The sequence below is a fragment of the Leptodactylus fuscus genome, chromosome 1 (genome assembly GCF_031893055.1).
Source record: "Leptodactylus fuscus isolate aLepFus1 chromosome 1, aLepFus1.hap2, whole genome shotgun sequence".
In the NCBI taxonomy this organism is placed as follows: Eukaryota; Metazoa; Chordata; class Amphibia; order Anura; family Leptodactylidae; genus Leptodactylus; species Leptodactylus fuscus.
This window is the reverse complement of record NC_134265.1, coordinates 360,804,102-360,828,922: the sequence shown is the minus strand read 5'-3', so window position 1 is coordinate 360,828,922 and position 24,821 is coordinate 360,804,102. Positions and strand designations below refer to the sequence as shown.

The window sequence follows — 24,821 nt, the reverse complement described above, 5'->3', positions numbered from 1 at the left end:
AGTAGTTATATTCTTGTACATAGGAGTAATATTATAGTAGTTATATTCTTGTACATAGGAGTAGTATTATAGTAGTTATATTCTTGTACATAGGAGTAGTATTATAGTAGTTATATCCTTGTACATAGGAGCAGTATTATAGTAGTTATATTCTTGTACATAGGAGCAGTATTATAGTAGTTATATTCTTGTACATAGGAGGTAGTATTATAGTAGTTATATTCTTGTACATAGGAGGTAGTATTATAGTAGTTATATTCTTGTACATAGGAGCAGTATTATAGTAGTTATATTTTTGTACATAGGAGTAGTATTATAGTAGTTATATCCTTGTACATAGGAGCAGTATTATAGTAGTTATATTCTTGTACATAGGAGGTAGTATTATAGTAGTTATATTCTTGTACATAGGAGTAGTATTATAGTAGTTATATTCTTGTATATAGGAGCAGTATTATACTAGTTATATTCTTGTACATAGGAGCAGTATTATAGTAGTTATATTCTTGTACATAGGAGGGAGTATTATAGTAGTTATATTCTTGTACATAGGAGGTAGTATTATAGTACTTATATTCTGTGTCCTAATACAGCAGGTCAGAGGAGTAACAGCTGGCTTTGCTCATTCTCTGGCTTATGTTTCCATTTCTGGACATGGAATGTGATATTTTTATTCCTCAGTAGTGACCCGGTTACACAGGGGATATGGAGAAATCCAGAAGTAGGAGGACAGAGGTGATGATCTAGTTCCGATCCATGACATGGATGGGCATTTTAGGACAAAAAGAGACCCAATCTGCCGCATTTTTCTAGAGCCTGAGCTCCATATATGTGCTACTGTGATATTGTGTATACCTCTGGTGCAGCTCTGTCTATTTTTTCCATACAGAGGTTGTGTCGGATGAGATATATATATACGGTATATATATGCCCCTCTATATCTATGTTATATACATATACTAAGCATTGTGTATGTTTATACTATAGGTAAGGCGGAGGATCTTGTTGCAGCCAGTGTCTGCAGTGTTCTCCATTGCTGCCCTCTATTGGCTACACCCCAGCAGATATATGTGCACTATAATGATATGTATTGGGTCTGGCTGAGACCTGAGGTTACATGTGATCATTGTATCCAGGAGTATATATGTATATACCCATTCCCCAGGATGAAGAGGGGTCTAATATAATACTATATTATTCAGTATATCACTTTATATATCACATCTATTGGGCAGAATGATCTGTGACACATTGATACAATTGGATGAATGTTGGCGCCATTTCCATTGATCACAAATCTCATCTCGTCTTGTTTCTTGTATTTCAGGCCATATTGACCCTGCAGGTTTCATACTTTCCACCACCGGGGGCAGCACCTGTGTATCCCGTCCCACCAACAGTACCGATGGTGAAGGAGCCGACGCCGTCTCTATCGAGTGACCTGGACACTGTTAGTCAGTTGCAGTTTGGTATGTCCGCCTCTCCACTATGGGGCGCTGTGAGGTCATGGTGCTTACACACTGTGCATAGCAATGTACTCACACAATCCATGCACTCAAATCATTTGTATTGTATAACATCAGCCCGTATGGTGTATACCGCAATATGTGGGTAATACTTCTTATATATACAGATATGCATCACCCTAAGCCTTTCACGGCATGTTTCTGAGGTCATTTGCATATGTTAATGAGCAGTAGGTTATCATGTGACAATGATCCATGGTGCCCATCAGCGGCCGCAGGTAACCTGCTTGTTAATGGTTTCCTGATGTAAAACACATAGAATATGATGGAGGGATTGTGGAAAGAAATTATGGTGGAGTCTCCATTACTGTCAGATTAGTTCACCTTCACCACAGTGCCCCCAAGTGGTAAGATGTAGTAATTACACCTATCTGGCACCTTGTACATGTTGTAGCAGTGTGTTAGATAGAAGGTGTATGGGATCATCTCTCCTTCCCTCTAGATACCACCATAGAGGAGGACACAGAGGACCAGGCGGGCACCGGAGACGAGGGCGATGCAGCCTCCCTAATGCCGGGATCAGAGCAGCCCAGCCTTCCCAAGAAAACCGCCGCCATTGTCCCCGTACAAGGGATCAAGAGGAGGAAGAGTGCGCCCAAAAAACAGCTGTCCAACAAACCTCAGGACTTCCAGGTAGGCAGTGCCCCCATGACAAGGACAACAGAATGTCATAGGAAGAGGCAGCGGCATATCCGAAAATGACAGTCAGAGACAACAGGGGGCACTAAATAGTCAGCCAGTGATGTATATACCGTATTATAGTGACTGTACCAGCAGAATAGTGAGCGCAGCTCTGGAGTATAATACAGGATAAGTAATGTAATGTATGTACACAGTGACTGTACCAGCAGAATAGTGAGCGCAGCTCTGGAGTATAATACAGGATAAGTAATGTAATGTATGTACACAGTGACTGTACCTGCAGAATAGTGAGCGCAGCTCTGGAGTATAATACAGGATAAGTAATGTAATGTATGTACATAGTGACTGTACCAGCAGAATAGTGAGCGCAGCTCTGGAGTATAATACAGGATAAGTAATGTAATGTATGTACACAGTGACTGCACCAGCAGAATAGTGAGCGCAGTTCTGGAGTATAATACAGGATAAGTAATGTAATGTATATACACAGTGACTGTACCAGCAGAATAGTGAGCGCAGCTCTGGGGTATAATACAGGATAAGTAATGTAATGTATGTACACAGTGACTGTACCAGCAGAATAGTGAGCGCAGCTCTGGAGTATAATACAGGATAAGTAATGTAATGTATGTACACAGTGACTGTACCAGCAGAATAGTGAGCGCAGCTCTGGAGTATAATACAGGATAAGTAATGTAATGTATATACACAGTGACTGTACCAGCAGAATAGTGAGCGCAGCTCTGGAGTATAATACAGGATAAGTAATGTAATGTATGTACACAGTGACTGTACCAGCAGAATAGTGAGCGCAGCTCTGGAGTATAATACAGGATAAGTAATGTAATGTATGTACACAGTGACTGCACCAGCAGAACAGTGAGCGCAGCTCTGGAGTATAATACAGGATAAGTAATGTAATGTATGTACACAGTGACTGTACCAGCAGAATAGTGAGCACAGCTCTGGAGTATAATACAGGATAAGTAATGTAATGTATGTACACAGTGACTGCACCAGCAGAATAGTGAGTGCAGCTCTGGAGTACAATACAGGATAAGTAATGTAATTTATGTACACAGTGACTGCACCAGCAGAATAGTGAGCGCAGCTCTGGAGTATAATACAGGATAAGTAATGTAATGTATGTACACAGTGACTGCACCAGCAGAATAGTGAGCGCAGCTCTGGAGTATAATACAGGATAAGTAATGTAATGTATGTACACAGTGACTGCACCAGCAGAATAGTGAGCGCAGCTCTGGAGTATAATACAGGATAAGTAATGTAATGTATGTACACAGTGACTGTACCAGCAGAATAGTGAGCGCAGCTCTGGAGTATAATACAGGATAAGTAATGTAATGTATGTACACAGTGACTGCACCAGCAGGATAGTGAGCACAGCTCTGGAGTATAATACAGGATAAGTAATGTAATGTATGTACACAGTGACTGTACCAGCAGAATAGTGAGCGCAGCTCTGGAGTATAATACAGGATAAGTAATGTAATGTATGTACACAGTGACTGTACCAGCAGAATAGTGAGCGCAGCTCTGGAGTATAATACAGGATAAGTAATGTAATGTATGTACACAGTGACTGTACCAGCAGAATAGTGAGCACAGCTCTGGAGTATAATACAGGATAAGTAATGTAATGTATGTACACAGTGACTGCACCAGCAGAATAGTGAGCGCAGCTCTGGAGTATAATACAGGATAAGTAATGTAATGTATGTACACAGTGACTGCACCAGCAGAATAGTGAGCGCAGCTCTGGAGTATAATACAGGATAAGTAATGTAATGTATGTACACAGTGACTGTACCAGCAGAATAGTGAGCGCAGCTCTGGAGTATAATACAGGATAAGTAATGTAATGTATGTACACAGTGACTGCACCAGCAGAATAGTGAGCGCAGCTCTGGAGTATAATACAGGATAAGTAATGTAATGTATGTACACCGTGACTGCACCAGCAGAATAGTGAGCGCAGCTCTGGAGTATAATACAGGATAAGTAATGTAATGTATGTACACAGTGACTGTACCAGCAGAATAGTGAGCGCAGCTCTGGAGTATAATACAGGATAAGTAATGTAATGTATGTACACAGTGACTGCACCAGCAGAATAGTGAGCGCAGCTCTGGAGTATAATACAGGATAAGTAATGTAATGTATGTACACAGTGACTGTACCAGCAGAATAGTGAGCGCAGCTCTGGAGTACAATACAGGATAAGTAATGTAATGTATGTACACAGTGACTGTACCAGCAGAATAGTGAGCGCAGCTCTGGAGTATAATACAGGATAAGTAATGTATGTACACAGTGACTGTACCAGCAGAATAGTGAGCGCAGCTCTGGAGTATAATACAGGATAAGTAATGTAATGTATATACACAGTGACTGTACCAGCAGAATAGTGAGTGCAGCTCTGGAGTATAATACAGGATAAGTAATGTAATGTATGTACACAGTGACTGTACCAGCAGAATAGTGAGTGCAGCTCTGGAGTATAATACAGGATAAGTAATGTAATGTATGTACACAGTGACTGTACCAGCAGAATAGAGAGTGCAGCTCTAGAGTATAATACAGGATAAGTAATGTAATGTATGTACACAGTGACTGTACCAGCAGAATAGTGAGCGCAGCTGTGGGGTATAATACAGGATAAGTAATGTAATGTATGTACACAGTGACTGTACCAGCAGAATAGTGAGCGCAGCTCTGAAGTATAATACAGGATAAGTAATGTAATGTATGTACACAGTGACTGCACCAGCAGAATAGTGAGCGCAGCTCTGGTGTATAATACAGGATAAGTAATGTAATGTATGTACACAGTGACTGCACCAGCAGAATAGTGAGCGCAGCTCTGGAGCATAATACAGGATAAGTAATGTAATGTATGTACACAGTGACTGTACCAGCAGAATAGTGAGCGCAGCTCTGGGGTATAATACAGGATAAGTAATGTAATGTATGTACACAGTGACTGTACCAGCAGAATAGTGAGCGCAGCTCTGGAGTATAATACAGGATAAGTAATGTAATGTATGTACACAGTGACTGCACCAGCAGAATAGTGAGCGCAGCTCTGGAGTATAATACAGGATAAGTAATGTAATGTATGTACACAGTGACTGCACCAGCAGAATAGTGAGCGCAGCTCTGGGGTATAATACAGGATAAGTTATGTAATGTATGTACACAGTGACTGTACCAGCAGAATAGTGAGCGCAGCTCTGGAGTATAATACAGGATAAGTAATGTAATGTATGTACACAGTGACTGCACCAGCAGAATAGTGAGCGCAGCTGTGGAGTATAATACAGGATAAGTAATGTAATGTATGTACACAGTGACTGTACCAGCAGAATAGTGAGCGCAGATCTGGAGTATAATACAGGATAAGTAATGTAATGTATGTACACCGTGACTGCACCAGCAGAATAGTGAGCGCAGCTCTGGGGTATAATACAGGATAAGTAATGTAATGTATGTACACAGTGACTGCACCAGCAGAATAGTGAGCGCAGCTTTGGGGTATAATACAGGATAAGTAATGTAATGTATGTACACAGTGACTGTACCAGCAGAATAGTGAGCGTAGCTCTGGAGTATAATACAGGATAAGTAATGTAATGTATGTACACAGTGACTGCACCAGCAGAATAGTGAGCGCAGCTCTGGGGTATAATACAAGATAAGTAATGTATGTACACAGTGACTGTACCAGCAGAATAGTGAGCGCAGCTCTGGAGTATAATATAGGATAAGTAATGTAATGTATGTACACAGTGACTGTACCAGCAGAATAGTGAGCGCAGCTCTGGAGTATAATACAGGATAAGTAATGTAATGTATGTACACAGTGACTGTACCAGAAGAATAGTGAGCGCAGCTCTGGAGTATAATACAGGATAAGTAATGTAATGTATGTACACAGTGACTGTACCAGCAGAATAGTGAGCGCAGCTCTGGGGTATAATACAGGATAAGTAATGTAATGTATGTACACAGTGACTGTATCAGCAGAATAGTGAGCGCAGCTCTGGAGTATAATACAGGATAAGTAATGTAATGTATGTACACAGTGACTGCACCAGCAGAATAGTGAGCGCAGCTCTGGGGTATAATACAGGATAAGTAATGTAATGTATGTACACAGTGACTGTACCAGCAGAATAGTGAGCGCAGCTCTGGAGTATAATACAGGATAAGTAATGTAATGTATGTACACAGTGACTGCACCAGCAGAATAGTGAGCGCAGCTCTGGAGTATAATACAGGATAAGTAATGTAATGTATGTACACAGTGACTGTACCAGCAGAATAGTGAGCGCAGATCTGGAGTATAATACAGGATAAGTAATGTAATGTATGTACACCGTGACTGCACCAGCAGAATAGTGAGCGCAGCTCTGGGGTATAATACAGGATAAGTAATGTAATGTATGTACACAGTGACTGCACCAGCAGAATAGTGAGCGCAGCTCTGGGGTATAATACAGGATAAGTAATGTAATGTATGTACACAGTGACTGCACCAGCAGAATAGTGAGCGCAGCTCTGGGGTATAATACAGGATAAGTAATGTAATGTATGTACACAGTGACTGTACCAGCAGATTAGTGAGCGCAGCTCTGGAGTATAATACAGGATAAGTAATGTAATGTATGTACACAGTGACTGTACCAGCAGAATAGTGAGCGCAGCTCTGGAGTATAATACAGGATAAGTAATGTAATGTATGTACACAGTGACTGTACCAGAAGAATAGTGAGCGCAGCTCTGGAGTATAATACAGGATAAGTAATGTAATGTATGTACACAGTGACTGTACCAGCAGAATAGTGAGCGCAGCTCTGGAGTATAATACAGGATAAGTAATGTATGTACACAGTGACTGTACCAGCAGAATAGTGAGCGCAGCTCTGGAGTATAATACAGGATAAGTAATGTAATGTATGTACACAGTGACTGTACCAGAAGAATAGTGAGCGCAGCTCTGGAGTATAATACAGGATAAGTAATGTGATGTATGTACACAGTGACTGCACCAGCAGAATAGTGAGCGCAGCTCTGGAGTATAATACAGGATAAGTAATGTAATGTATGTACACAGTGACTGCACCAGCAGAATAGTGAGCGCAGCTCTGGAGTATAATACAGGATAAGTAATGTATGTACACAGTGACTGCACCAGCAGAATAGTGAGCGCAGCTCTGGAGTATAATACAGGATAAGTAATGTAATGTATGTACACAGTGACTGTACCAGCAGAATAGTGAGCACAGCTCTGGAGTATAATACAGGATAAGTAATGTATGTACACAGTGACTGCACCAGCAGAATAGTGAGCGCAGCTCTGGGGTATAATACAAGATAAGTAATGTATGTACACAGTGACTGTACCAGCAGAATAGTGAGCGCAGCTCTGGAGTATAATACAGGATAAGTAATGTAATGTATATACACAGTGACTGTACCAGCAGAATAGTGAGCACAGCTCTGGAGTATAATACAGGATAAGTAATGTAATGTATGTACACAGTGACTGTACCAGCAGAATAGTGAGCGCAGCTCTGGAGTATAATACAGGATAAGTAATGTAATGTATGTACACAGTGACTCTACCAGCAGAATAGTGAGCGCAGCTCTGGAGTATAATACAGGATAAGTAATGTATGTACACAGTGACTGCACCAGCAGAATAGTGAGCGCAGCTCTGGGGTATAATACAAGATAAGTAATGTATGTACACAGTGACTGTACCAGCAGAATAGTGAGCGCAGCTCTGGAGTATAATACAGGATAAGTAATGTAATGTATGTACACGGTGACTGTACCAGCAGAATAGTGAGCGCAGCTCTGGAGTATAATACAGGATAAGTAATGTAATGTATGTACACAGTGACTGTACCAGCAGAATAGAGAGTGCAGCTCTAGAGTATAATACAGGATAAGTAATGTAATGTATATGCACACAGTGACTGTACCGGCAGAATAGTGAGTGCAGCTCTGGAGTATAATACAGGATAAGTAATGTAATGTATGTACACAGTGACTGCACCAGCAGAATAGTGAGCGCAGCTCTGGAGTATAATACAGGATAAGTAATGTAATGTATGTACACCGTGACTGTACCAGCAGAATAGTGAGCGCAGCTCTGGGGTATAATACAGGATAAGTAATGTAATGTATGTACACAGTGACTGCACCAGCAGAATAGTGAGCGCAGCTCTGGGGTATAATACAGGATAAGTAATGTAATGTATGTACACAGTGACTGCACCAGCAGAATAGTGAGCGCAGCTCTGGGGTATAATACAGGATAAGTAATGTAATGTATGTACACAGTGACTGTACCAGCAGATTAGTGAGCGCAGCTCTGGAGTATAATACAGGATAAGTAATGTAATGTATGTACACAGTGACTGCACCAGCAGAATAGTGAGCGCAGCTCTGGGGTATAATACAAGATAAGTAATGTATGTACACAGTAACTGTACCAGCAGAATAGTGAGCGCAGCTCTGGAGTATAATACAGGATAAGTAATGTAATGTATGTACACAGTGACTGTACCAGCAGAATAGTGAGCGCAGCTCTGGAGTATAATACAGGATAAGTAATGTAATGTATGTACACAGTGACTGTACCAGCAGAATAGTGAGTGCAGCTCTAGAGTATAATACAGGATAAGTAATGTATGTACACAGTGACTGTACCAGCAGAATAGTGAGCGCAGCTCTGGAGTATAATACAGGATAAGTAATGTAATGTATGTACACAGTGACTGTACCAGCAGAATAGTGAGCGCAGCTCTGGAGTATAATACAGGATAAGTAATGTAATGTATGTACACAGTGACTGCACCAGCAGAATAGTGAGCGCAGCTCTGGAGTATAATACAGGATAAGTAATGTAATGTATGTACACAGTGACTGTACCAGCAGAATAGTGAGCGCAGCTCTGGAGTATAATACAGGATAAGTAATGTAATGTATGTACACGGTGACTGTACCAGCAGAATAGTGAGTGCAGCTCTGGGGTATAATACAGGATAAGGGGGATTTATCGGTGACAATTCTTGCTGATTGTTTCCTTAGATCCGGGTTCGGGTGATTGAAGGGCGACAATTACTCGGCATCAACATTAAACCTGTTGTGAAGGTGACAGTCGCTGGACAGACCAAGAGGACACGGATTCGGAAGGGTAACAGCCCGTACTTTGATGAGGTAATATCTGTGGCGGGCACTCTTGTGGGCGGAGTTGTCAGACTTATATATTAAGCTGTTGCTTCTGTTTCTTTTGCATTTTAGACTTTTTTCTTTAACTTCTTTGAGTCTCCGGCTGAGCTCTTCGATGAGCCCGTGTTCCTTACTGTAAGTATTCCAGTGCTGGGGGATGGTGAGATGAATGCTGTGTAATAGGAGCAGAAGGGGCGGGGCTGTGACAACCTCTCATTCCGGCTGTAATATGTATTACACAGACTAGTGCTGCAGAACCTCATTATACACATACAGTTACTGCAGAACCTCATTATACACATACAGCTACTGCAGAACCTCATTAAACAAACACAGCGGCTGCAGAACCTTATCATATACACCTCAGCTGCTGCAGAACCTCATCATATACACCTCAGCTGCTGCAGAACCTCATCATATACACCACAGCTACTGCAGAACCTCATCATATACACCTCAGCTACTGCAGAACCTCATCATATATACCTCAGCGGCTGCAGAACCTCATCATATACACCACAGCTACTGCAGAACCTCATCATATACCTCAGCTACTGCAGAACCTCATCATATACACCTCAGCTACTGCAGAACCTCATCATATATACCCCAGCGGCTGCAGAACCTCATCATATACACCTCAGCTACTGCAGAACCTCATCATATACCTCAGCTACTGCAGAACCTCATCATATACACCCCAGCTACTGCAGAACCTCATCATATACACCTCAGCTACTGCAGAACCTCATCATATATACCCCAGCGGCTGCAGAACCTCATCATATACACCTCAGCTGCTGCAGAACCTCATCATATACCTCAGCTACTGCAGAACCTCATCATATATACCTCAGCTACTGCAGAACCTCATCATACACACCCCAGCTGCTGCAGAACCTCATCATATACACCACAGCTACTGCAGAACCTCATCATACACACCCCAGCTGCTGCAGAACCTCATCATATACACCTCAGCTACTGCAGAACCTCATCATATATACCACAGCTACTGCAGAACCTCATCATACACACCCCAGCTGCTGCAGAACCTCATCATATATACCCCAGCTACTGCAGAACCTCATCATATATACCCCAGCTGCTGCAGAACCTCATCATATACACCTCTGCTGCTGCAGAACCTCATCATATACACCTCTGCTGCTGCAGAACCTCATCATATATACCCCAGCTCAGGGCCGCCGATAGGCCAGTACTACTGCTACTGGCGTCAGGGGCCCAGCCAAATTTAAAAATGATGGGGGGGCCCGGGCCCCCTGACGCCGGCAGCAGTCATTGTGTGTCCTGTTTCAACTCAGATCTGCGTCCAGAGGACGCAGATCTGAGTTGAACACGTACGCGGCTGAAGCAAGGAGCTGACACAGGTCAGCCCCTCGCTTCTCCGCTGCCGCCTCTCTCGGTGACACATATGCGGCTGAGCCGGAACCCGGCTCAGCCGCATATGTGTCAGCGAGAGAGGCGGCAGCGGTGAAGCGAGGAGCTGACACAGGTCAGCTCCTCGCTTCAGCCGCATATGTGTCAGCGTCAGCAAGAGAGGCGGCAGCGGCGAAGCGAGGAGCTGACACAGGTCAGCTCGCTTCAGCCGCTGAAGCGAGGAGCTGACCTGTGTCAGCTCCTCACTTCGCCGCTGCTGCCGGCTACCCGGCAGTGTAGATGCGATGTGATGACGTCACATCGCGTCTACAACTGTGCGCCAGTAAGAGAGAGAGGCGCGCAGAGAGCAGCGAGGGAATGAAGGAGAAGGTAAGTGTAATGTGGAACGTGAAACTGGGGGCAGATGAAGGAGAGGACGGCATGACACTGGGAGCAGAGATGGAGGGACATGAATCTGGGGGCAGAGATGGAGGGGACATGAATCTGGGGGCAGAGATGGGGGGACATGAATCTGGGGGCAGAGATGGAGGGGACATGAATCTGGGGGCAGAGATGGAGGGGACATGAATCTGGGGGCAGAGATGGAGGGGACATGAATTTGGGGGCAGAGATGGAGGGGACATTAATCTGTGGGCAGAGATGGGGGGACATGAATCTGGGGGCAGAGATGGAGGGGACATGAATCTGGGGGCAGAGATGGGGGGACATGAATCTGGGGGCAGAGATGGAGGGGACATGAATCTGGGGGCAGAGATGGGGGACATGAATCTGGGGGCAGAGATGGGGGGACATGAATCTGGGGGCAGAGATGGAGGGGACATGAATCTGGGGGCAGAGATGGAGGGGACATGAATCTGGAGGCAGAGATGGAGGGGACATGAATCTGGGGGCAGAGATGGGGGACATGAATCTGGGGGCAGAGATGGGGGGACATGAATCTGGGGGCAGAGATGGAGGGGACGTGAATCTGGGGGCAGAGATGGAGGGGACATGAATCTGGGGGCAGAGATGGAGGGGACATGAATCTGGGGGCAGAGATGAAGGGGACATGAATCTGGGGGCAGAGATGGAGGGGACATGAATTTGGGGGCAGAGATGGAGGGGACATTAATCTGTGGGCAGAGATGGGGGGACATGAATCTGGGGGCAGAGATGGAGGGGACATGAATCTGGGGGCAGAGATGGAGGGACATGAATCTGGGGGCAGAGATGGAGAGGACATGAATCTGGGGGCAGAGATGGGGGACATGAATCTGGGGCAGAGATGGAGGGGACATGAATTTGGGGGCAGAGATGGAGGGGACATTAATCTGTGGGCAGAGATGGGGGGACATGAATCTGGGGGCAGAGATGGAGGGGACATGAATCTGGGGGCAGAGATGGAGGGGACATGAATCTGGGGGCAGAGATGGAGGGGACATGAATTTGGGGGCAGAGATGGAGGGGACATTAATCTGTGGGCAGAGATGGGGGGACATGAATCTGGGGGCAGAGATGGAGGGGACATGAATCTGGGGGCAGAGATGGAGGGACATGAATCTGGGGGCAGAGATGGAGGGACATGAATCTGGGGCAGAGATGGAGGGGACATGAATTTGGGGGCAGAGATGGAGGGGACATTAATCTGTGGGCAGAGATGGGGGGACATGAATCTGGGGGCAGAGATGGAGGGGACATGAATCTGGGGGCAGAGATGGAGGGACATGAATCTGGGGGCAGAGATGGAGGGACATGAATCTGGGGGCAGAGATGTGGGGACATGAATCTGGGGGCAGAGATGGGGGGACATGAAACTGGGGGCAGAGATGGAGGGGACATTAATCTGGGGGCAGAGATGGGGGGACATGAATCTGGGGGCAGAGATGGAGGGGACATGAATCTGGGGGCAGAGATGGAGGGACATGAATCTGGGGGCAGAGATGGAGGGACATGAATCTGGGGGCAGAGATGTGGGGACATGAATCTGGGGGCAGAGATGGGGGGACATGAAACTGGGGGCAGAGATGGAGGGGACATTAATCTGGGGGCAGAGATGGGGGGACATGAACCTGGGGGCAGAGATGGAGGGACATGAATCTGGGGGCAGAGATGGGGGGACATGAATCTGGGGGCAGAGATGGAGGGGACATTAATCTGGGGGCAGAGATGGGGGGACATGAATCTGGGGGCAGAGATGGAGGGGACATTAATCTGGGGGCAGAGATGGGGGGACATGAACCTGGGGGCAGAGATGGAGGGACATGAATCTGGGGGCAGAGATGGAGGGACATGAATCTGGGGGCAGAGATGAGAGGACATGAATCTGTGGGCAGAAATGGAGGGGACATGAATCTGGGGGCAGATGAAGGGTGTATATGAAGCTGGGGGAGAGATGGAGGGGGGACATATAATTTACGGGTGACTGTAGGAGGATTATACAGTGTGCGGGCAAATGGAAAATTAATGAGTGGGCGGAGTCAACATAACAGTGGGTGGGGCTAAATTTCCCACGGCGTACATTTTGTCCCTCTTTTGGTTCTTCAAAAGTTGGGAGGTATGGGTACAGGGGGCAATGGAAAGATGTTAGAAGGTGGACGGGGGGGAAGGGGGATTGTTGGGACATCGGGTGTGCGGCACTGCGGAGAGGGAGCTGGGGCAATAATATATAATATATAAGTTTTTAGCTGGAGAATAATAATGATGTAGGCTGCTATGTTACTAGCATAGCAGCCTGTTTGGGGGTGGGACTTTCACTTTAAAGGAGTGTTCACATTGTGTTTTTGGCCTCCCTTGCCGGGATACGTTGGTAACCAGTCACAATCAGCTCCCCACTTATCCCTGCACGGAGAACTGCAGGCCCCCCTTTTTTTATTGGCCAGTTCTTTGTGCAGGGATAAGTTGACAGCTGATTCTGACTGGTTACCAACGTATCCCGGCAAGGGAGGCCAAAAACGCAATGTGAATAAGCCCTGAGGATTTATTAGGAGGGCTCTTATAGATGGTGTTGGCTCTCTATAGGCGCGGTCACACGGAGCAGATTATACCTGCAAATAGAATCTGATTAAGCCTTGTAATGCTGCTAAATAAAGGGAAATGTAATACAGAATGGGTATGTCGCAAAATAAGGTAGCGGGGGGGGGGGGGGGCAGACACTTAGGCTGTATGGGGCCCCAAAATTCCTGATGGCGGCCCTGCCCCAGCTGCTGCAGAACCTCATCATATACACCTCAGCTACTGCAGAACCTCATCATACACCTCAACTGCTGCAGAACCTCATTATACACATCTCAGACTTGTAGTATTGTTAGCTGAGTAGAGGGGACGTCTCCCATATGTGATATACTCGGATGGTGTCCTATAGCAGCCTTGTATAGCTGTGTGTATCACTAGCGCCCCCCTCAGTCTCCTTATCTTCTTTGTCCTCTTCCTTGCAGGTCTTAGACTCCCGCTCCCTCAGAACTGATTCTGTGATTGGAGAATTTCGGGTAAGTTCCTCACAAGTCGTCTTCTAGTGTCACTTCTCAGGCTCCATCTCTACGTATGATGAGGAGTAACATAAAGCCTTGTACACCTCCAGAGCTGCGCTCACAATTCGGCTGGCTTTAGATGTGACTAGAGTATAAGGCCTTGGAACATTTGTAATGAATCTCTCTAGAACACAGCAGCACAAATGTATCTCATCCTCTGATAGTTTGTTACAATGTATCAGTGCATATAATAGAATGGATTACTATGGGGGCGGGGCTTTCACTTATACCATCCAGTTTAGGACACAATTCAGACCTTACATGTCATATAAATGTTCCCAGTCGCTGATATGGACTATAACCCCCATCATGTCCCTGATATTATATAATATTCTGCTTCCTCCCCTATAGATGGATGTTGGTATGATCTACGGAGAACCAAGTAAGTGATGTACGAGATGGCGCCATTATAGACAGAGTAATCCGCCATCAGTGCAATTCTCTGGGGACGCTCATGTATCGCCTATGCAGGTTTCAGGGCGCTGATATGAGACGGGGCTGAGGGTGGGGTTGGCGCCATCTTCAGCGTGTGGACCCCCCCCATGGTGACTACATGGCCGATGTGAGGTCCATATTATCAGGACATGACTGAGAGCGCAGCGCCCTCTAGTGTTAGGAAATGACATTGCACTATTCACATGTACAAACTTTATTTGACAACATTTGGAGGCGAATATTTGGCCATCAGAGTTGTCACCCAGCTTTCCCAGACTGAAGGGCATATCGGCGGACATCACTGTGATATGATCAGACTCCTCTGTCTGGGTCCTGAGAATATTGACCCCAGGTAGGAGTCAGGATGGGGAGCACTAGTGGGGGCCCTATGGGGGGGACACAATGCAGATGAGACAGCCATTGGTTTGTAATGGGGCAGGGAGCAAGCAGACACACGGGGTGGGGGAGTCACCATTAATGTATGTGGGGGTAAAATGGGCCCATAATATTGTGTTGGGGTAAGTAGTCTTTCCGGTGACCTGTATCCCCCCCCTCTTTTGCAGAACACGCCTTCCAGAGAAAATGGCTGCTGCTCTCGGACCCCGAGGACTTCTCAGCAGGGGCCAAGGGCTATTTGAAGGTCAGCCTGTTCACCCTGGGCCCCGGGGATGAGTGTCCGGTGAGTGACAGCGATCGGTGCGGCCATGGAAAGACACCCCATCGCCCGCTGCCCATTGGCACCAAATGTCCTTGCCCACATGGCTTATTGTTTGTACCTTGGTTTCGGCGCCAGTTGTGGCCCCCACTGACAGGCGGAACATCGGAGTCCTCCTTTACATTGTATTTCCCGCATGTCCTACATGGCTTGGTCTTTATCTATAGGTGGAGAAGAAGGAATCTATAGAGGACAAGGAGGATATAGAGGGGAACCTGCTGCGTCCTGCCGGGGTGGCGCTGCGTGGGGCTCACCTGACGCTCCGAGTCTACCGCGCAGAGGATCTGCCGCAGAGTAAGTCACATGTACAGACCTGAAACTGTATAAGAGGGCCCCTAAATTACTAGGTTTGGCCGCCCCTACGACATGGCTGCCAGGGGGCACTATTGGTGCTGGGTAGAAATCACCTTAAGGGGCAGTTCACACAGAGTAAACTGGCGCGCAATCTGGCACGTATACGCTTGTCAGAGTTTGCACGCTCAAAAAAGATCCCACTGATTTCAATGGGGGTTACTATCGTATACGGCGCGTAACTTTGCACCCGTAATTTTGCGGCCACAAATAACGCGCGTTATACGATCATAATCCCCATTGAAATCAATGGGATCTCGTTTGAGCGCACAAACTCTGGCAAGCATATACGTGCCAGATTGCGCGCCAGTTTACTCCGTGTGAACTGCCCCTTAGAGTAAAATAATGTCAGTCTATCTGGAGTCACCACTAGGGGGAGGTCTAGATTTCTAATACTTATATTGAACGGTTTTGGAGTGAGCGCCCCCCAGTGGTAGCTGCAGGGAGACAGTTCATCCTTTGTTACTCTGTAGGAGACGACTTACAGATCTGTATCAGAAGGTCTGACCCCTATACGGTTATATCACGGAGGGCTCGGCGCACATATTGTACTTATTTATAGTAAATTAGGTGACCTAGACCACCGAGTATATACCCGCTATATACACATTATATACACATTATATACCCACTATATATCCACCATATAGTCACTATATACCCACTATATACACATTATATATCCATTATATACACATTATATATCCACCATATAGTCACTATATACCCATGATATATCCACTATAGATCCATTATATACCCACTATATATCCATTATATACACATTATATACCCACTATATACACATTATATAACCATTATATACCCATTATATACACACAATATACCCGCTATATACCCATTGTATTCCCAATATAAACCCATTATATACGCACTATATACACATTATATACCCACTATATACCCACTATATACCCATTATATACCCATTATATACACACTATATACACATTATATAGCCATTATATACCCATTATATATCCACTATATACCCACTATAGATCCATTATATACCCATTATATACCCACTATATCCCCATTATATTTCTGATATATACCTATTCTATCCCCACTATATACCCATTATACCATCCTATGTACGTAACATTGTCGCACATGTCCCCCCAGCCTTACAGTATATGGCTCACACCGTTCTCTCCTTTACCCGTCAGTGGATGACGCCGTCCTAGACAATGTCAAGCAAATCTTCGGGATCGACAGCAACAAGAAAAATCTGGTGGATCCGTTTGTAGAGATCAGCTTTGCTGGGAAAACGGTAAGTGCCTGGGCTGTATATGTGTCAGGAGCGGGCGCAGTACCCTGCACAGCCAGAGGGGGTCGGGGGTGCCGATGTACAGGGAAAGATTGGAAGGAGATGAAGCCTAAACCAGCGCTGTGACCCCTCAATATCAGGGGATTTCAGAGGGCAGACCACCGGTCATCAATATAACATAACAAAGGCCTAAATCGGAAAAATACATTCCCGCCATCTTGTCATCATTAACCCCTGCTACCTCTGGAAGGTGTTAGAGCCTGAAGTTCCCAGAACAGAATCTGTAATCGGGGCCCCCATTTATAATCGTGGTATACTTTATGTGGCAGAGAGACCTGTCGGGCCCCCTCGGAGTCCAGGGCCCGGTAGTGATGGCTGCCCCGTGTCACGTGTTCTGCACCTACTACCTGTATACATCAGAGATTACACGGCTGCAGTAACACTTCTTACCAGCAGGTGGCGATGCTGTACCTGTATAGCTATAGCCTGAGTATATACACTCACCGGCCACTTTATTAGGTACACCATGCTAGTAACTGGTTGGACCCCCTTTTGCCTTCAGAACTGCCTCAATTCTTCGTGGCATAGATACAACAAGGTGCTGGAAGCACTCCTCAGAGATTTTGGTCCATATTGACATGATGGCATCACACAGTTGCCGCAGATTTGTCGGCTGCACATCCATGATGCGAATCTCCCGTTCCACCACATCCCAAAGATGCTCCTCTATTGGATTGAGATCTGGTGACTGTGGAGGCCATTGGAGTACAGTGACCTCATTGTCATGTTCAAGAAACCAGTCTGAGATGATTCCAGCTTTATGACATGGCATTGCATTATCCTGCTGAAAGTAGCCATCAGATGTTGGGTACATTGTGGTCATAAAGGGATGGACATGGTCAGCAACAATACTCAGGTAGGCTTTGGCGTTGCAACGATGCTCAATTGGTACCAAGGGGCCCAAAGAGTGCCAAGAAAATATTCCCCACACCATGACACCACCACCACCAGCCTGAACCGTTACCGATACAAGGCAGGATGGATCCATGCTTTCATGTTGTTGACGCCAAATTCTGACCCCACCATCCGAATGTCGCAGCAGAAATCGAGACTCATCAGACCAGGCAACGTTTTTCCACTCTTCAATTGTCCAATTTCGATGAGCTTGTGCAAATTGTAGCCTCAGTTTCCTGTTCTTAGCTGAAAGGAGTGGCACCCGGTGTGGTCTTCTGCTGCTGTAGCCCATCTGTAGCCTCAAAGTTGGACGTACTGTGCGGCGTTCAGAGATGTTCTTCTGGCTACCTTGGTTGTAACGGGTGGCTATTTGAGTCACTGTTGCCTTTCTATCAGCTCGAACCAGTCTGGCCATTCTCCTCTGACCTCTGGCATCAACAACGCATTTCCGCCCCCCACAGAACTGCCGCTCACTGGATGTTTTTTCTTTTTCGGACCATTCTCTGTAAACCCTAGAGATGGTTGTGCGTGAAAATCCCAGTAGATCAGCAGTTTCTGAAATACTCAGACCAGCCCTTCTGGCACCAACAACCATGCCACGTTCAAAGGCACTCAAATCACCTTTCTTCCCCATACTGATGCTCGGTTTGAACTGCAGGAGATTGTCTTGACCATGTCTACATGCCTAAATGCACTGAGTTGCCGCCATGTGATTGGCTGATTAGAAATTAAGTGTTAACGAGCAGTTGGACAGGTGTACCTAATAAAGTGGCCGGTGAGTGTAGATCTGTATATACTCTCTTGTATATCACTCAGCAGTGGCGGCTTCTGCAGATCTGACCTCGTGCTATGAGACGTAGATCAGAAGCTATACACAGGATTTAAAGGGATTCCTCACAGTTTTCTCGCTGTCGTTCATTCTGCTCTTCCCGCAGACTCTGCAGAGCGTATTATAAGGGGACGGCCTGTGGGACATTGTATATGGTGGTCGTATAGTCATAGCGTACGGGGATATGCTGGGAGATATAGTATAGCAGCCTGGGGAGATGTAGCAGAGCTGAGCTCATAGGCACAATGTTGGTCTGAATGGACAATCCCTTTAAATCCTCTTTCTGGCCTATTCTCTATTCTGATATATGATTCCTATCTATTGAAGTCAGATCTTCAGGAGGACATTTGTGAAATCACCGTCCTGACTACTGAGTGATATACAGGAGAGTATATACCGATCTACAGTATATACTGAGGCTGCAGCTACAGAGATACATCTGTGCCACCTGCTGGTGAGAAGTGTTACTGCAGCAGTGTCTTACAATATTTGTCTGAAACTGGACAACCCCTTTAATATAAAATACATGTTGTAATGTATCATTAGAATATAAAGTGATATATCCACAGTGAATCCGCTCATGTATCCACAGCGTATTTAATCATGTATCCAGTGTATCTGATCATGTATCCACAGTATATGCTCACGTCTCCACAATGTATCCATTCAAGTATCCACAGTGTATCCGCAGTGTATTCAATCATGTATCTACAGTGTATCTGCTCATGTATCCGCACATGTATCCACAGTGTATCCGCTCATGTATCTGCAGTGTATCCAATCATGTATCTACAGTGTATCCGCACATGTATCCGCTCATATATCTGCAGTGTATCGGCTCATGTATCCGCTCATGTATCTGCAGTGTATCCGCACATGTATCCGCACATGCTCCTCATGTCATATTCACCGCAGGTTGTGAAAATGAAGTCCTGACCCTTTGTAAATATGTCTTTCACTCGTATCTGTTTCCAGGAAAGCTGGGTGGCACCATTATTACTGTCTAGGTAGGACTGGAACATTAAATATATAAGTAACATGGCAGACTTGTCTTTCAGGGGTCTGAGAAAGCTGGGTGACCGTTTAAACAATCTTTGTGATACATTGAGTGCACAGACTAGAGGAGGCAGCAGCCGTATACTCTGCGGGGTATATTGTCTTCAGGGTCGGGACATCTCATATATTTTATTATTTTTTACATTGTAGACTTACAGCAAGATTTTGGAAAAGAACGCTAACCCCCAGTGGAACCAAAGCATCACCTTACCCATCAGGGTGAGTAACCAATATACTGTATACTGCACGTGCCCCAGACCCCAGCTATACTACACTATATACTACTATATAGATCAAGATGGCTGACATAACAGGCAGTAATAAAACGATAAAGCAGCAGATTATGGATCTGCTGAACCTCAGGGGCGGAGTTATCAGATCCAGCTCTGGTAACGCCCCCGCTGTTCCTTGCCCTTGTTTGTGAACACTCTCCCCATATCTCTGTTACTCCCTCTGTGCGGCAGATTGTCACCGTGTGATATTTCCTTCCTAGTTCCCGTCTATGTGTGAGAAGATGAGGATCCGACTCACGGACTGGTGAGTGACTGCAGTGCATAGGACCCGGGCCCCGCTGGATGACGTCTGGCTGAGTTTGTCATATGTAGCAGAACTGAGCTCATAGGGCATAGGCAGACATCAGGGCCCAAGTGTATATACTCTTCCTATAGTTATGCCATGGGTTTGTTATATGTAGCAGAGCTGAGTTTGTCACTTGACACAATGTGCTTAGACATTAGGATGGATCGTCTATAGGACCTACAGCATTTGGATGACAATTCCAGCTCTGCTACATCTGTTACATATACTCCATATTCTCGCACTCCATCAGCCCGGAGACCACACACAGTATGATATGAGACCGCGCACTTTGGTTATATTTCCAGCACGGTGTGATTCATGCGGCTCCCCCTGCTGGCGTATTTGGGGGGGGGGGGGTCTGCGCCCCATTATTCCAGCCCCACACCTCACACCTCCAGCGGTGATTTACTTGCCTGTGATGTGTCTAAGAGCGGTGCACGGAGCACACGCCAGCTGCACGCAACGTGCGAGACCACTCTCGTCGGAGAGAAAAGAGACCCCTGTTTATTTTTAGAGCATAAGATTGTGTTTCCAAATTTAGCGTCGGAGGTCTCGGGATAGACAGCCCATAAATCTCCAGAAATATCTGGGCTTTTGTTTTATACGTCCCGGGTCCGGCGATGTTTTTGCCCTCATTAGAGTCTATTATTGGTTGGTAATTTACAGGAGGTAAAAGCCAATGATTCAGGTGTGAACTGTCTCCTGGCGGCCAAGAAGCCTCTCGCCTTGTAAAACTTAACTCGGCCCTGGATTTCGGGGCCGTTGATGATGTGAACTGAGGCAGAAAGTGCCAACAATGGCCGCTAAGTACTTTGTCAGGCTCGCCACTTCGGGACTGGTGGGTGTTGTTTCCTCAGCAGCCACAAGGGGGAGCCATAGTTGTAAAAATGGATTTAGATCGAGCCTATAGATCCCAAACCATCCTGTGTGAGGTTATAGAGGACTTCATAGTGGTATAGGGGAGCACGGGGTTGGGGGAGACACTTGTGAAAATTTCAGAGTCCCCCTGACCCCCTGACTACATCCAGAGCAGCATTTCTATAGCACTAGGATATGGCGGTTGGGTTTCGACCTCTGAAGGAGGGCAGGGTTGACTTCTCCAGAGGTTGAATCACTCCATCATCTAGTGCTAGCCCACCCTATCCTGATGCTATTTCCCCTGTACTTGCCCCTTCCCCAGAACTTCTAGGGGTATAAATGATACAATGTTTCAATGTATTCTTTATCTCTCCCGCTTCATCTTGTAGGGACCGCCTCACTCACAATGACATCATCGGTTCCACTTACCTGAGCATGTCCAAAATCTCGGCCCCTGGAGGGGAGTTAGAAGGTAAGTGCCGTCTCTTCTTCCTCTTGCGGTGTCTTTCGGTTGGTGATGGTGCCCACTGGTATCTAACTGCACGATATACTCAGTGCATGGAGGTTTTTGGTCTTGGGGTTGCAGTACTGGTTCTCCTTAAAGGGAATGTGTCATTTAACGGGAGAGATCATTTATTAAAGGGAGGGGAGTCATCTTGTCTGAGATTGTCCTCTGCTCTGTTGACAGCATTTAGTGATCTGCTTTACAGCAGTCTCATGGCCGTAGGCAGCAATAGTCCGGAGCCGACTCATTGAGGTCTATGGACATGGGGAGGAGATAAGATGTGACATCAGCGGATGTCAGGATGGGTCAGTGGTGTTATTTTCTGTCTATCTGAGATGGAAATGAGGTGACTACTGCGAAGAAGAGCAAAACAGAACCGGGAAAATGTCAGTCTAATATTAGGCTTAGTGGCCAGAGTGAAAATTGCAGGATTTAGGACTTTAAAAAAATGACATTAAAAAAAAAAAAAAAAAAAAAAAAAAAAAATTAAAAAAAAATCCCTTTTGGTGACACATTCCCTATAGGCAATGCAAATTACCTGTAATTTTCTGCTTAATGCCACCTCCAGTAGGTGGCGCTAATGACACCATTGTAATTGTCCTGGAAGGGAGATAATTTGTAAGAAAACAGAGCAAAGAAATAAGATAGTAGGTGGAGGCTGATGGAAACAATCATGAGGACACCTTCTTACTGACTGTATCTGTGTAGGAGGTCCAGTCAGATAAGAGGAGTAGGGGGGCATTATGGGCTGTCGGGCATTACATGAGACCCCCATAGAGGAGGGGTCATCATCATCATCATCATCATCATGGCCAGAGTGGAGAGTGCTTACAAAGAGAGTCTCTCCCTCTGGAGGACCCGTCCTGGCCTGTATTACACACACACAGCCCATTCATGTGGATGGACATTGTGTAATACCATGTTTCTCCTGTAGAGGCACCGCAGAGAAGTGGAACACTTACAGACGGTTTCTCTGACTGATTTTGTGATTTCTTTATTGGCAAGCGATCTTTCTAACATGTAGGGATTATGAGATGTGGAGACCCCCTTTAATGTAATCCCCCTCTTTAGGCCGGAGAGCCGCTCTTACCCCATCACCCTCTCACATAGGACTTAATTATTAGAGGGATATTAGGAAATCGCTCACAGTGTAACATGGGGCACTGCAGATCTCAGCTTTCTGGTGGTGCATGCTGGGAATTCAGGCTACACCAGGCGTTTTACGTAAATTTCCACGCAGTTTGCACGTTTTTGTCATAACAGCTGCCTAGAGTGCATGATATAACCTGGTCCTATGTATATATGTATATCGGGGATATATGCGGTGCAGGATACGTCTCCATCACAGCGACTCTTCTTCCGCCTCTTTTTCTCCACTAATAATTTTTGGACACGCTCCCTTCTCATTTTATTACACCTGCAGTACCACCTTCCACCACTGTGCCAACAGCAAAATTTTCCATAGAAACCTATACAACAGCGCCACCACCTGCAAAGAAGTTACATCTTTTACCATTCTTACCATCCGTAGACTATTCTGCAAAAAAAGCCATTAGGACCCCCCCCTCCCCCCCAAATATAAAGCAGTGTCATACCCGCATCCCTATGTAGTTTTATATAGGTTATATATGAAGGGTCGGCTATAGATCTGCTAGTTGGGACATTATATTACATAAATGTTGCAACTTAAAAATATTATTACAAATGTATTTAAAAGTAAATGATAATAATTAGTTTATTTTGATTATTTTCATTAGTTATTAAAATATTACATGCAGTACCACTTCCTACCACTGTACCATGATCATTATTTACATAGAAAGCAATGCAATAGCGCCACCACCTATGACCTCTTGCCCAAGCAAGCTATAGACTTGATATGTAAGTGCAAATAACCCTTATAAGGCTGTGAGACCACCACCCCAGGACCCCCATTATGATCAGTGGGGTGTCAGTAGTTGGGCACCTCCAGTTTAATTTGTGCTACAACCGCATACCTATAGTATATACAAAAACTGTCAGCCTGCAGCCACCACTAGGGGGAGCTCGCTGTATAGTAATGCAAACAGTGAATACTGTCACAATCTCTGTGCACTGAGCTCCCCCTAGTGGTTCCTGCAGGAAAATACTATTACATTGGAGTAGGAGGAGTTCAGGACTGGGCCCCTCGTCATCACGGGCCCCATAGTGGTGGAATTTTCTGCATCTATGCTGATGGCCTCTGTGTGGTGTTCCTTGCATGATCCACATGACCTGTGATGTGACTTCATTCATTGATCCAGTGTATTGACCCCTAATAGATTAACCCCTTCATGAACTGATCCTTTTAATCCATTTGCATTGATTCTAATTCATGTCATGTGATGCACGGGTTGTAATGTCTGCTCTATAATAAGATCCGACCACGTTACATCCATCCTCTCTAACCACGACTTGTTTCTTTGTGCTTCAGATGAGACCACGGGAAAGCCGCCCGCCGTTCTTAACTGTACGTCCTCTAAGATATCCTGTAGATTCCGATCCCTTGTATAACTATATTAAGTAAATGTAGCAGAGTTGTAGGGTGATGCAATCCAGTCTTCTGCAATTTAAAGGGAGTTTGTCCGCAGTCCCATCATATCACCCCAGTCCTGCAGATAGATAGATTAGAGCCACCTGAATCAAACAGTGTTTTCCCCGTGTGAATCGGAGCCTCTGTTGCTGAGATATCACCTTCTTATATATATGCAAATGAGCTCTTTGGAGTAATGGCGGCGTCCTTGTCACTCAAGGAGCCCATTTGTGTATTGACAAAAACGGTGATATCTCAGCAGCAGAGGCTCCGATTCACAAGGGGAAAACACCATCTGATTCAGGTGGCCCTAATCTATCTATCTGTGGACTCCATCGATACATTGGGTTCAGGTG

The 24,821-nt window shown here is 45.6% G+C and overlaps 1 protein-coding gene across 2 annotated transcripts in view; it reads left to right on the top strand.

Moving 5' to 3' along the window:
• Window positions 1–24,821, top strand: part of DYSF (dysferlin) — a 283,259-nt gene that overhangs the window by 62,408 nt on the left and 196,030 nt on the right. For both annotated transcript variants that reach the window (XM_075261820.1, XM_075261819.1), the window contains exons 5-17: window positions 1,328–1,469; window positions 1,969–2,159; window positions 9,291–9,419; window positions 9,504–9,566; window positions 14,246–14,296; window positions 14,690–14,720; window positions 15,337–15,452; window positions 15,656–15,782; window positions 17,033–17,136; window positions 20,123–20,191; window positions 20,466–20,509; window positions 21,799–21,881; window positions 24,367–24,402. In XM_075261820.1, the coding sequence (XP_075117921.1) occupies window positions 1,328–1,469; window positions 1,969–2,159; window positions 9,291–9,419; window positions 9,504–9,566; window positions 14,246–14,296; window positions 14,690–14,720; window positions 15,337–15,452; window positions 15,656–15,782; window positions 17,033–17,136; window positions 20,123–20,191; window positions 20,466–20,509; window positions 21,799–21,881; window positions 24,367–24,402 (1,186 nt within the window). The remainder of the gene's footprint in view (window positions 1–1,327; window positions 1,470–1,968; window positions 2,160–9,290; window positions 9,420–9,503; window positions 9,567–14,245; window positions 14,297–14,689; window positions 14,721–15,336; window positions 15,453–15,655; window positions 15,783–17,032; window positions 17,137–20,122; window positions 20,192–20,465; window positions 20,510–21,798; window positions 21,882–24,366; window positions 24,403–24,821) is intronic.